The sequence below is a fragment of the Bufo bufo genome, chromosome 9, assembly GCF_905171765.1.
Source record: "Bufo bufo chromosome 9, aBufBuf1.1, whole genome shotgun sequence".
Taxonomy (NCBI): domain Eukaryota; kingdom Metazoa; phylum Chordata; class Amphibia; order Anura; family Bufonidae; genus Bufo; species Bufo bufo.
In genome coordinates, this window is record NC_053397.1 from 142,040,523 (window position 1) to 142,055,185 (window position 14,663).

General features: G+C 46.1%; 1 protein-coding gene across 1 annotated transcript in view; it reads right to left on the minus strand.

Moving 5' to 3' along the window:
* Positions 1 to 3,781: 3,781 nt before the first annotated feature.
* CHADL (chondroadherin like) overlaps positions 3,782 to 14,663 on the minus strand; it is a 130,025-nt gene continuing 119,143 nt past the window's right edge. Inside the window, exons 3-4 of the mRNA XM_040407410.1 lie at positions 5,349 to 5,515; positions 3,782 to 4,005 (exon numbers count right to left, since the gene is read on the minus strand). Of these exons, the coding sequence (XP_040263344.1) occupies positions 3,819 to 4,005; positions 5,349 to 5,515 (354 nt within the window). The 3' untranslated portion in view covers positions 3,782 to 3,818. The remainder of the gene's footprint in view (positions 4,006 to 5,348; positions 5,516 to 14,663) is intronic.

The following is a 14,663-nucleotide window of genomic DNA, read 5'->3' on the forward strand; positions in this document are numbered from 1 at the left end:
TCATGTCGACAGGGGAGAATGATTGACAGAATAATGGGCGTTTAATGGGCGGTAATTAGGCCTGCTTTGGGGCATGTGATGGGCGGTGCTTTGGGAGGGGTTGTGGGAGGAGTGGGTGGGGTTATGGGCGGGGAAAGGGGCATGTCGACCTGTCACTTTTAGTTTGACGAGGAGTGGAGCTTCTTACTACTGTTATGATTACCATTTGTTGCTCACACATGTGGCTTTAACCTTTGATTGCTCTGCCTCCATGAGTTCCCGGGAACACTGCTATTTCAGGAGGGTTCTATATATATTTACAATGGGGCTAAAGATTGAATTCCCCTTTTAAAGGGGCGCAGTAGTGAAGGGATGCTGTTCTATTGTGATATTATTCTAGTGCAGGAAACCCACCTGCTGTCTGAAGATGCTCATAGATGTATACACCGTCTATTCCCAAACGTTTTATTCTTACACACTTAAAAAACGTCAGACAGGTGTGTTTATAGCCAGCAGGAGTATGATGCCTTTTCAGTTCAGAAGTGTATTTCAGACCCATCCAGTCGATATGTAATCTGAGTCTGTCAATATCTCATTCACTATTTCTTACTAAATTAATGTGAGAGCCCATTGAGGCAGTCCTCATTGGGGGAAATTTGAATCTACCTATGGACATCAATTTAGATTGTGATAGGTTATCCACTTTCATCAGGACAGATCTTAAGCAAACTCTCAGGAATTTCCTGCTACATGACATTTTGCGTTACCAACACACTGCGGAAAGGGACTATACCTTTAATTCCCAATCCCATGTGTCTCAATCCCAATTAGACAATTTTTTGGTGTTGACGGACTTGATGCACAAGGTCACGGCCACTTCTATTGGATGCGCTACGTGGTCAGACCACGCACCAATGACCATGGTAGTTGATGATAATGTCCCGAACCCGACTCCTCCACAATGGAGGCTTAATCCATACATTTTACGTTGTCCAGCAAGGATGGAGGAATTTCTTTCTTCCTTGAAGGAATATTTTTATCTTAAAAATGTAGAGGGTATCTCCATTACCTCATTATGGGGAGCACAGAAGGCATATATGAGGGGGCTCTTCTACTGCTTCTAGACTTAAAGGGTTTCTATCACTTCGTTTCACATAATTAGCTGTCAGACACTAGCGATCCGCTAGTGTCTGCTCTACCAAACCATCCTAATATAATAGGTTTTGGGGCAGCCGTTTTGCTAAAAAAAAGAACTTATATCTATATGCTAATGAGCCTCTAGGTGCTATGGGGGCGTCATTAGCACCTAGAGGCTCGGTCTACCTTCACAAACTGCCGCCGCCCAGCGCGTCCCTCCAGCCCGCCCATCTCCTCCGGAATGCGATCCTCCCTGTGAACGTATGTATTCGGTACATGCGCAGTGAATGTCTGACCGCTTCCCTGCTCAGACATCTCCACTGCACCTGCGCCGATGACGTCATAGTGCTCCGAGGAACAGGCGCAGTGGAGATGTCTGAGCAGGGAAGCGGTCAGACATTCACTGCGCATGCGCCGAATACATACGTTTACAGGGAGGATCGCATTCTGGAGGAGATGGGCGGGCTGGAGGGACGCGCTGGGCGGCGGCAGTTTGTGAAGGTAGACCGAGCCTCTAGGTGCTAATGACTCCCCCATAGCACCTAGAGGCTCATTAGCATATCTATATAAGTTCTTTTTTTAGCAAAACGGCTGCCCCAAAACCTATTATATTAGGATGGTTTGGTAGAGCAGACACTAGCGGATCGCTAGTGTCTGACAGCTAATTATGTGAAACGAAGTGATAGAAACCCTTTAAAAGAGAGAGACACATTCAAGACACGATTCAATCCCTTCACACTATAGAGTCGCAAAATAAGGCCACACCTTCATTTGCCCTTCAGCAGCAGCTCTCAGCTTTATGTTTTAAGCTTTGCTCTTTGCTATTGTACAAATATGAACATTCGGTTTGTCGCATGGGAGCAAGATTTTACCACATGGGGGATTGATCAGGTGCTTTATTAGCTGCCTCTAGTAGAATAGAATCATTTTAGTTTCCTGATGAATCAATGATAACGTATCCCTAACAGATTGCAAATGCATTTGCTAAGTTTTATTCCTCTCTGTATAACCTCTGGGATGACTTGGCTATTCCCCAACTTACTACCATTGAGATTCAGTCCTTTTTTACCTTGTATTGCTTTGCCTTCTCTGTCTGCTGAGGACCTGGTTGTGCTGCCATAGTTACTCTACCTAAGCTTGTTGCAGATGATCAGGTGGGTTTAATTCCCAGAAGTCAATGCAGGGACGGAACAAGCTGTGTCATATTACAAGTTGAACGTTAGTAAATCTTCTTCTATTTTACCTGTTCAGGTACCGGAGAAGACCGGGGACCGCATCCGGCATGATTATCACTTTCAGTGGATGTATACTCACATTACATATCTAGGTATTCTCATTCCCACCTTGGTCGAGCGACTGGTGTCCCTTAATTACCGAGCTCTGAAACAGGAGTTGGCGAGTGAATATCAGAGGTACTCAAAACTTTACTTATCCTGGATTGCAAGAATCAATACTATCAAAATGATGATTCTCCCAAGTATATTGTATAGATTCCAAAGTATCCCTTTGCGTGTGCCTAACCATATTTTAGCCCCGTTTCAAAAAGACATATTGAGGTTCACATAGGGTTCTCCTCTTCTGCGAATATCTAAAAGGGCTTCATTTCTATGTGAGTTCTTTAGAAGAGCAGAGCAAGTATGCATGCTGGGAGTTGTAGTTTCACAACAGCTGGAGTGCCGGAGGTTGCCTACCCCTGATGTAGACTTTGCATCTCTCCATCAATCATTTTCTATACCCAACTTGACTTCTTATCAATATCTCCATGTACACCACTTTTTAAATGCATTCTCATTTAACCAGATGACATGTCCTTCCACACCCCTCCAGCTTTTAGTCTCGGATAGGGGTCCCACTCGCAGAGGCTTATCTATTATTCACTCGGAGCTTCTGTCTCCTATGCAATGTCTGAAGGACCCGCATATGCTCATATGGGAAGAGGAACTTCATAGCTCTTTTTTTCTAGCCAAATGGAAATCTGCTCTATACTGGTCAGTTAAAAGTTCTCACTGCATTAGTCACGCAGAGCAAAGTAGAAATATTCAGCTACAATGGTACCTGACACCGGACAGACTTTCCCATATAATCCCAGCCTATTCTCCTCTCTCTTGGTGTAATTGCGGATTGAGGTACTCCTTCACACATGGTTCTGTCCCTCGGTTATCCCTCTCTGGACTAAAATAGAGTAGTTACTTGAGGAGGTTCTGGACGTCCATTTTTCCTTAACCCCAGAACTGGCAATTCTGAGTATTGTCCTGGGAGATTTTCCCCTTTCTATTCGATGGCTGGTCTCGCACATTCTCACGGCCACGTGTAAGGTGATAGCTAGACATTGGAAACAGTCCATAACGCCTGATATAGAGGAGGTTATACAATTGTTAAACCTACATATGATCTATGAACTGGTACTTACCGATCTCTCTCTTTTGAGGAGATATTGTTGCCCTTTGATTATTTTGAATGTTTGTATACAGTTACTACTGAAACTGGAGTCTTTGCATCTAAGTCTATCTAGGCAAGTTATGTACCAGCCTCATGTCTTACAGTGCACATACCAGTTTGGTTGTAATATTTATTTTCCTTTTATTCCTTTTGTGTTTTCTTAGTATATGTAACAACCTTTGAAAATCAATAAAACGGCAATGTTGAAAAAAATATGCTTTTGCATTTTTTTCTTAAATTGACACAACCTTTTAAATTTGTCATCATTCCTGTTTCCTGGCTTTATTCTTCTTACTGATGGAGATAGTAGATATCTTTCTCTTATTCCTGTTTTTATTACTGTCCCCTCCAGGACAGAAAATGAATTTTGCATTTCTGACATTATGGCCTTTTAGATTCTTAGGAGTTGCACAGGTGGCCCCCACCCTTAGATTCAGAGTGCTGATCCACCTGAAAGAAAAAAAACTAAATGATCAACTATACAATGGAGACAGTGAAGTTTGCCTGAAGCTCAGAATGGGCCAAAACACCTAGCCATGAATTCTAAGGTGAATGAACTTCTTGGTATTATTGGTAATGTAGCTAGCAGGAAAGTGTTAGGGCAAGGGTAGGCAACCTCTGGAACTCCAGCTGTTGTGAAGCTACAACTCCCAGCATGCATACTTGCTCTGCTCTTCTAAGAACTCACATAGAAATGAATGGAGCATGCAGGGAATTGTAGTTTCACAACAGCTGGAGTGCCGAAAGTTGCTGATCCCTGTGTTAGGGTATGGCCACATGGTCAGGTCTCCTGATGCAATTTTGGAAGCTAAAATCAGAACTGGATTCAAAACATCCTCCCCATGTACATTCCATTTGGCTTTTGGCTTTCAAAACTGCATACAGAAACCTGACTGTGTCCGTACCCTTACTGTACAGGCATGATGCGTACATAGTTAAGCTGCCTGACAATCAGATGGAAGCGATTATATCCCCAGGACTTCATGGGGGAAAACACATTCACTATTCAATACCTGGTGGTTAACAGAAAAGTGTATGTTTGGCTGACCACTAGGGAGCAGATGCTGAAATTTGCTGTGAGAAGCAGGCATCAGAGTTGTAAGAACATGAGATGGAGCTAACGAATACGCAAGTGATATATTTATTTTTATAAATTTTTTAAATGTACTTATATAGCACTACTATACTTCACAGCGCTTTACAGACATTAGCAACCCAATGGTGCTCACAATCTAAGTTCCCTATCAGTATGTCTTTGGAGTGTAGGAGGAAACCGAAGAAAACACGGGGAGAACATACAAACTCCATGCAGATGTGGTGCTAACCACTGACCCACCGTGCTCTCTGTCTCTTTCTAGTTTACATGTAGTGCACATGATCTTTTATTTGTAAAGTGTGGTGTCTAGGGATGAGTAAATCGACAGGTCGAGCGCTCGGGACAGTATTAGAAAAAATTGGTATCACTTGGAACCGAACCCGAGTTCGGGAAATGTTTTTTTACAGTATAAATCAATTTCTGAAGTTATTATGCAAAGTCTCGCGAGACTTCGCAAAGTAATAACTTTGGCTCATCGGAGCCAATACATTCTAATACTGTACGGAGCGCTCGCTTCGTACAGTATTGAAACTAAGTTTTATGTGAATCGACTTCGGATGTTTTCATCTGAAGTCGATTCGCTCATCCCTAGTGGTGTCGTTTGAAATGCTATGGCATGATGTTTTGAAGATATGATTGGAAATACAACTAGAGTTGTTCAACAATTGTTTTGCCAGGTATAGGCATCTAAACTTACCTATGGAGATGGACCAATTGGCAGTCACAGTTAAATGGATTGTTAGCCAGGTTAATTACTTCAAGTCTATTGAAGTTTTTCATGCTAGGAAGATTCTTCAGGTTGTTGTTTTCCAGATAAAGACTCTTCATATTTTTGCCAAGGCCTGAAAATGCACCACTAGAAATCTAAACAGACAATGTGTAACTGTAAGATTCAATAATTTCATTAAGAATGATTCATTTTACCATTTATAATCTGTATCAAAATGTACTATCAGAAAATAAAAGCAATTAGAAAAAAAGAATACCAGTACCTGGTTTTATAAAAGTATAGCTCATACATTCTCTTTCAATATACAACCACAAGCAGCCAACTGGTATGGGACAGTATTGTACCTACCCACTTTTGTGGTGTACTTTAAATTGGTTGCAAATTTTGTTGCACGCAATTTGTGCAGTAAAATTTTAGAATTTTCCACACTCACGCCACTTTTCCGAACTGGCGAGTTAGGGGGTGTGGCATGGAAGAGGAAGCCAGCGGGCCAAGAGGCATAGCTCATTTATTATTTTCCACGCTGTTTTTTAATCATTACTTAACCTCTTAGGCCTTGTTCACATCAGCGTTCAGCCTTTCCGTTCTCCTGCTCCGTTATAGGAGCAGGAAAACGGAAAGGACGGATTCGGCTCATAACTGAGCCGAACGGAGCCTACGGACCTCATAGACCCCCATAGACTATAATGGAGTCCGTTAGGTTTCCGCTCAGAAGATGATTTTGGAGCGGAGACAAAAGTCCTGCATGCTATGAGGTCCGTAGGCTCCGTTCGGCTCAGTTATGAGCCGAATCCGACCTTTCCGTTTTCCTGCTCCTATAACGGAGCAGGAGAACGGAAAGGCTGAACGCTGATGTGAGCATAGCCTTACGGACACAGGGCATACATGTACGCCCTGATCATGTACGCCCTGATGTCCGAGTCCTTAAGGACACAGGGCGTACATGTACGCCCTGTGTATTTCCGATCACCGACGCGTGGCGGGCGGTGATTGGAACGGGGTGCCTGCTGAAATCATTCAGCAGGCACCCTGTGACAATGCCGAGGGGGGTCCTGTGACCCCCCTGTATCGGCGATCGCTGCAAACCGCAGGTCAATTCAGACCGCGTTTCCATGTCATTTGGGTCTCTGGTGACCCGATGACCCGGAATAGGAGGGTGATCGGTGGTGTAATATACACCACCAATCACCCTCCGTAGATCCTGTGAGGTTGTGGTGACGCCACCTCTCAGGATCGCCTGTGTTTGGCTGGAAGGACGGACGGGAGGATAACGTCCCGGAGCTCCACTCTCCCCGCCCACAGACTTCCGTGTGAGCGAGGAGAGAGGAGCCCCGTGTCGTTCCCTCTGCCTCCCACGCGATCCACCGCCATCCGTGGCCCCTGAGCCACCATAAAGTGCCGTCTGGCACATAAACATTTAGGGAGAGCTTTAGTTAGGCTGGCAGAGTGAAAAAATCCATAGCACCCTCAGCTGTGCGACCCCCGACCCCCCCAGGGGTGCTGCAGCTTGCACCCCTACCAACATTTTTTGGGGCGCAAACGCTTATTTTTTTCTTTTTGTAGGTGCGCTGACTGTGGCCATCACTCTTAGCCGTAAAAGAGCGTCCAGCCACTGTTAGCGCATCGCCCACCCCACCGCTGATCAGCTTGGTACCGCTGATCAGCATGTTTTTGGGGTGTGAGCAATTTTTCGGGGATTAAAGCTTTTTTTTATTTTTTACCACTTTTTGGGGCTTGCGTTTTTTTTTATTTAGTTTTATATATTTTTTTTTTTCTGTTAGGGTGGGTTATGGTAGGGTATACGTAAAAACACACCATCCCCCCACACACACACTAAATAAAGTTTTACACACACACACACACACACACACACACACTCCCCTTTTGCGTTAGAAGATGGCCCACCAGATGTTCTCGGCCAAGGAGGCATACGCCCAGCTGCTTTCCGACTCCGAGAGCCCCAGTGAGGACGAGGATGACCCCACTTTCCTGTTGTCATCCTTGTTCTCCTCATCATCTAGTGATGATGATGAGCCCCCAAGGTGGCGGAGCCAGGAGCCCCCATGCCAGGGACCCTGTGGCCCACACTGGAATGAGCAGCCCTTGGGCTCATACTAGTTTTCCGGCCCACCAGGCAAGTTCACTTGAACCCCCTACCATTGAACTTGCCTGGAGTACCCCAGAGGATTTTGAGCCCGTTATTCCTGACTTTGTTGGCCAACTAGGAATCCAGATTTGCGCAGTGGGCTTCACTGAATACGACTTTTTTAGTTTTTTTTTTTCAGTGACCACTTTGTGAATCTAATGGTGGAACAAAACTTTTTCGCCCAACAATTTATTGCTCAACACCCGGGGTCCTTTTTGGCTAGGTCCGGTGGCTGGACTCTGGTCAGTGCAGCAGAGATGAGGACGTTTTGGGGCCTCGTGCTGCACATGGGCCTAGTCAAAAAACCCAGTGTCAGGCAGTACTGGAGTGGGGACGTCCTCTACCAGACCCCACTTTACTGTATGGCCATGACACGTTGCCGTTTTGAGGCCATTCGGAAATGCCTGCATTATGCAGATAATGCAGCATGTCCCCCCGAGGTGATTCTTCCTATGACCGCCTGTACAAAATCAGGCCGGTCATCGATCACTTCGGGGCCAAATTTTTGGAGGCCTATGTACCTGGAAGGGAGGTCGCTGTTGACGAGTCTCTCATTGCTTTCAAGGGGAGACTCGGTGTCCGCCAGTACATTCCCACTAAGAGGGCGAGGTATGGCGTGTACAAACTTTGTGAGAGTACCTCAGGGTACACTTACAAGTTTTGTGTGTACGAGGGGCGAGATTCCCGTATTCAACCCCCAGAATGTCCCCCCACTCTGGGTGTTAGCGGGAAACTTGTGTGGGACCTTATACACCCACTGCTAGATGAGGGTTACCACCTGTACGTGGATAACTTTTATACTAGTATCCCCTTGTTCCAGTCCCTCGCCGCCAGATCCACGTCCGCTTGTGGGACCGTGCAGAAAAGTCAACGAGGCCTCCCTACCCACCCCCTCCAGGTACCTATCCCCAGGGGTGAGACCCGTGCCCTTACCAGTGGAAACCTGTTGCTGGTCAGATATAAGGACAAGAGGGATGTCCTTGTACTGTCCACAATTCACAATAACGGAATCACCCCTATCCCTGTGCGAGGTACCACGGCACCGGTCCCCAAGCCCGATTGTATCGTGGACTACAATCGGTATATAGGAGGAATTGATCTCTCTGATCAAGTCCTCAAGCCATATAATGCCATGCGCAAAACCCGGGCATGATACAAAAAAGTTGCGGTCTACTTGGTGCTGGTTGCCTTGTACAGCTCTTTTGTGCTGTCCCGGAGCGCTGGCAACACATGGAAATTCCTCCAGTTCTATGAGGCAGTCCTCAAGGCCCTAATCTTTTCTAACCGGGAAAGAGCAGGGCGGAGTACCTCAGGTGTGGTCCCTCATACTGGATAGAAGGGACGGTCCCAAAAAAAGTGCAGTGTGTAACAGGAGGGGGATACGGAAGGACACCACCACTCAGCGTGACATGTGCCCCGATCATCCGGGCCTCTGCATTGAAGGTTGCTTCAGGGAGTACCATACTTCCATGGAGTACTAAATTTATAATCCCCTTCCCCCATTTTAATTTATTTGTCCACAGTCTTCCAAATTTTAAACCCCAAAATTCTCTCTCCAAAATCCCAATGGCGCTCCTTCTCTTCTGAGCCGTGTAGTTCACCAGCAGAGAACTTAACGTACACATATGGGGTATGTCCTTACGCGGGAGAAATGGGGATACAAATTTTGGGGTGTTTTTTCTCCTATTACCCCTTGTAAAAATGAAAAATTTGGGGTAACACCAAAAAAAAAAATAATAATTAAGCACATTTTTCATTTTGACGTCCAACTTTAACAACATTGCACGAAGCACCTGTGGGGAGAAGGAGAAAAAGCACCAGAAAATTCGTAGCCCAATTTATCCCGAGTCAGAAAATACCTCATATGTGGATGTAGAGTGATCTGCGGGTGAATGTCACGGCTGAGGATGGGGAAAACCCTCAGCCGTGCGATGCCAGAAGATGTAAGTGGCTGCTCGGCCAGGACGACAGAATTAGGGAGCAGGTCACCTCCTATCGCGTCCCTACTCTGACCCTGACTCCTAACCATATGAGCCCACCCTGATGGTGGGAGGGCTCATACACCAGAACCTAATAATCCCTGCTAGCCCTCAGGATTGACCTGGAAGAAGGAGCAGGGTAAGACGACCTGTTCCTCCTAGGCACGGAGGAACAGGAGTCTCACTGGCCAAGCTGCAAGGAAAAGGGGTACCAAAAACAGACCTATGGATATGGCAGGTGAACTGCACTAGTTCCACCTACCTGCCACAGCCTTGCTGACTGGATCCCTGTGCCGACACGCTGATGTCCACACCATACTTAAATGGACACAGCCAACACACATACACACACACAGAAACCCAGATCCATAGCTGCATTAAATAACAAAAGGAAAGCCACATCCACTTAACGTATAAACATCTATGACCACAAGGGTGGCCCTCACTGGCAGATGGTATAAAGTAGGAGGACGACTCCAGCAGACCATGGTTGAAGTACCCCTCTGACTACTGCTCTCAGCAGAGGCTAAGTAGCCCATGTAGCCACACCCACACAGATACACCCAGTATTCACACACACAGAAGGGAGTTAACCCTTCCTACACCAGGCAAGGGAAAACAGCCACATACAGGGGAAGTGTACAAACACTTATCACACTGCAGCTGTTACCGCAGGCAATGACATGCGTGGCAACCGTGTCCTGGGGGTCAGCCAGAAGGCCGAGACACTGCCACCACATGTACACAATACAACACGTTGCCTCGGGCAGCCACAAGTGAAGGGAAAATGTCACAGTGCACACACCCAAACCTCGTGCACACGAAACATATAAAAAGGCACACCTACAAAGACAGGTTGCCAGGTGCAACCGCATGCAGATTGCAGCAAGCTGCCTAGCAACAAGTTTGCCAGCGGCAACCACGTGAGGCAACAATCCAGCCGCCCTCACAATGTGATTGACAAAAACCAAACCGCAGGCAACTGCATGCGGCTCAGGAGTCACGACCATGACCATGGTCGTGACAGTGAACTACACGGCTCAGAAGAGAAGGAGCGCCATTGGGATTTTTGACAAAGAATTTTGCAGAAATATTTTTTGGGGAGCATGTCACATTTATGAAGCCCCCATGGTGCCAGAACAGCAAGAAACCCCCACATGGCACACCATTTAGGAAACTAGACCCCTCATGGCTACGAATTTAGTGTCACCTTTTCTCCTTTTAACACTTGTAAAAATGAAATAAAAGGGGCTACAAGAACATGTTAGTGTAAAAATAAGGAGATTTTGAATTTTCCCCTCCACTTTGCAGCGATTTATTGGCACTATTTTGGGGTGCGTGTGACTTTTTGATCGCTTGCTATTACACTTTTTGTAATGTAAGGTGACAAAAAATTGTTTATTTAGCACAGTTTTTATTTTACATTTTTTACGGTGTTCATCTGAGGGGTTAGGTCATGTGATATTTTTATATAGCCGGTCGATACGAACGGGGCGATACCAAATATGTATACTTTTTTTTTATTTATGTAAGTTTTACACAATAACAGCTTTTTTAAAACAAATAAAATGATGTTTTAGTGTCTCCATATTCTGAGCCATAGTTTTTTTTATTTTTTGGGTGATTGTCTCAGGTAGAGGCTCATTTTTTGCGGGATGAGGTGATGGTTAGATTGGTACTATTTTAGGGGGCAAATACCTTTTTCATCGCTTGTACTTTTTGTGATTCAAGGTGACAAAAAAATGGTTTTAGCACAGTTTTTTTAATTTTTTTTATTTTTTACGGTGTTCATCTAAGGGGTTAGGTCATGTGATATGTTTATAGAGCCGGTCGATACGGACGCGGCGATACCTAATATGTATACTCCCCCCCCTATTTTTTACCAATTTTTTTTTAACTTTATTTGGGGAAAATGACGTTTTTGTTTATTTTTACTTGAAACTTTCAATTTTTTGGGGGGAAAACTTTATTTTTTAAACTTTTTTTTTTTTGCTTTATTTTTTGTCCCACTTTGGGACTTTTGGGGGTCTAATCCTTTACAATGCATTCCAATACTTCTGTATTGGAATGCATTGGCTGTATGAGTAATACTGTGAGTATTACTCATACAGCTTCCGGCCTGTGAGATCCAGGGGGCTGGATCTCACAGGCTCGTCACCAGAAGGCAGCGCGATGCCTTCCATGCCATTGGGTCCCCCCCACAGCCCTATGGGTCCCGATGGCACCGCCGACCACCGCCGCTGCAACATTGAATTGCCGCAAACTGCAGGTCTGAATTGACCTGTGGTTTGCGGCGATCGCCGACACGGGGGGTCATGGGACCCCCCTGCGCATTTAGCCTAGGTGCCTGCTCAATGATTTGAGCAGGCACCGGGTTCCGATCACCGCCTGCCGATCATTGACCTCCACAGTGGCTGCCCCTTTATCAGTAACCTCCACAGTGCCCGCTCCTTTAGCATTGACCACCCATTTAACCGCCTCCGGACCTCCTAACGCACGGATGTGTCCTGGAGGCGGTCGACTCATTCCTCCTGGACACATCCGTGCGTCATCTCGCGAGACGCGAGATTTCCTGTGAACGCGCGCACACAGGCGCGCGCGTTCACAGGATCAGAAGGTAAGCGAGTGGATCTGCAGCCTGCCAGCGGCGATCGTTCGCTGGCAGGCTGTAGATGCGATTTTTTTTTAACCTCTAACAGGTATATTAGACGCTGTTTTGATAACAGCGTCTAATATACCTGCTACCTGGTCCTCTGGTGGTCCCTTTTGCTTGGATCGACCACCAGAGGACACAGGCAGCTCTGTAATAAGTAGCACCACACTACACTACCCACCCCCCGTCACTTATTAACCCCTTATGAACCCCTGATCACCCCATATAGACTCCCTGATCACCCCCCTGTCATTGATCACCCCCCTGTAAGGCTCCATTCAGACGTCCGTATGTTTTTTACGGATCCACGGATACATGGATCGGATCCGCAAAACACATACGGACGTCTGAATGGAGCCTTACAGGGGGGTGATCAATGACAGGGGGGTGATCACCCCATATAGACTCCCTGATCACCCCCCTGTCATTGATCACCCCCCTGTTATTGATCACCCCCCTGTAAGGCTCCATTCAGAGGTCCATATGTTTTTTACGGATCCGCGGATACATGGATCGGATCCACAAAACACATACGGACGTCTGAGTGGAGCCTTACAGGGGGGTGATCAATGACAGGGGGGTGATCAGGGAGTCTATATGGGGTGATCACCCCCCTGTAAGGAATATTGGAATGCCTTAAAATATGTATTTTATTAATACCGTTTAAAATAATAGGCCCAACGGTGATAAATGTGAACAATACCTCACTGGGAGGTTACAAACAACTGCCAAACAAAGATGAACTGGTAGGGAGAAAAAATAATAATAGAAGCCAGGCGGTATGTACACTGGCTCACTCAGAGGGTGAGTTAGGAAAAAACAGGGATAGAATATAGGAGGGAGACAGATGCTGGGTCTCTTCCCCTCAATATGTCCCTGTATCCTAACTAGAAACACACCCTCTCTGACTGCCCCTAGATGGCCCTCAGACCTATCCTTTGACTGCCCAGCTTCGTCAGAAGCAAAGAAAGACCAGTCACTTGCTAGGGCAGGCAGACAAGAGGTAAAAAATGAATAGAATGATGACCCTATGCGTTTCACTGACGGATGCCAGATCATCAGGGGGCCAAAATAATGCCAGGATCACAGGCAAACAGCAACAGAACAATGTGTGCTTGTTACAACCTAAGTCATAGGTTATGGCAGTTAGTAAGACAATCCACTCAGTACATCCGGATATACTTAGCTTGCCAAAGTAGTTAACCTGCGTCCTCGGTCTGCACCTCTCCTGCGTATGGCAGTGGGAGCGGGTGACTAACGCTGGCGTCCTTTTTAAACCTCGCGCGTCGCATTGGCTCCTCCCCCGCAACACATGATCAGTCACGTGACGCATGACGTACACCCTGTACAGAATTATTAGGCAAATGAGTATTTTGACCACATCATCCTCTTTATGCATGTTGTCTTACTCCAAGCTGTATAGGCTCGAAAGCCTACTACCAATTAAGCATATTAGGTGATGTGCATCTCTGTAATGAGAAGGGGTGTGGTCTAATAACATCAACACCCTATATTAGGTGTACATAATTATTAGGCAACTTCCTTTCCTTTGGCAAAATGGGTCAAAAGAAGGACTTGACAGGCTCAGAAAAGTCAAAAATAGTGAGATATCTTGCAGAGGGATGCAGCACTCTTAAAATTGCAAAGCTTCTGAAGCGTGATCATCGAACAATCAAGCATTTCATTCAAAATAGTCAACAGGGTCGCAAGAGCGTGTGGAAAAACCAAGGCGCAAAATAACTGCCCATGAACTGAGAAAAGTCAAGCGTGCAGCTGCCAAGATGCCACTTGCCACCAGTTTGGCCATATTTCAGAGCTGCAACATCACTGGAGTGCCCAAAAGCACAAGGTGTGCAATACTCAGAGACATGGCCAAGGTAAGAAAGGCTGAAAGACGACCACCACTGAACAAGACACACAAGCTGAAACGTCAAGACTGGGCCAAGAAATATCTCAAGACTGATTTTTCTAAGGTTTTATGGACTGATGAAATGAGAGTGAGTCTTGATGGGCCAGATGGATGGGCCCGTGGCTGGATTGGTAAAGGGCAGAGAGCTCCAGTCCGACTCAGACGCCAGCAAGGTGGAGGTGGAGTACTGGTTTGGGCTGGTATCATCAAAGATGAGCTTGTGGGGCCTTTTCGGGTTGAGGATGGAGTCAAGCTCAACTCCCAGTCCTACTGCCAGTTTCTGGAAGACACCTTCTTCAAGCAGTGGTACAGGAAGAAGTCTGCATCCTTCAAGAAAAACATGATTTTCATGCAGGACAATGCTCCATCACACGCGTCCAAGTACTCCACAGCGTGGCTGGCAAGAAAGGGTATAAAAGAAGAAAATCTAATGACATGGCCTCCTTGTTCACCTGATCTGAACCCCATTGAGAACCTGTGGTCCATCATCAAATGTGAGATTTACAAGGAGGGAAAACAGTACACCTCTCTGAACAGTGTCTGGGAGGCTGTGGTTGCTGCTGCACGCAATGTTGATGGTAAACAGATCAAAACA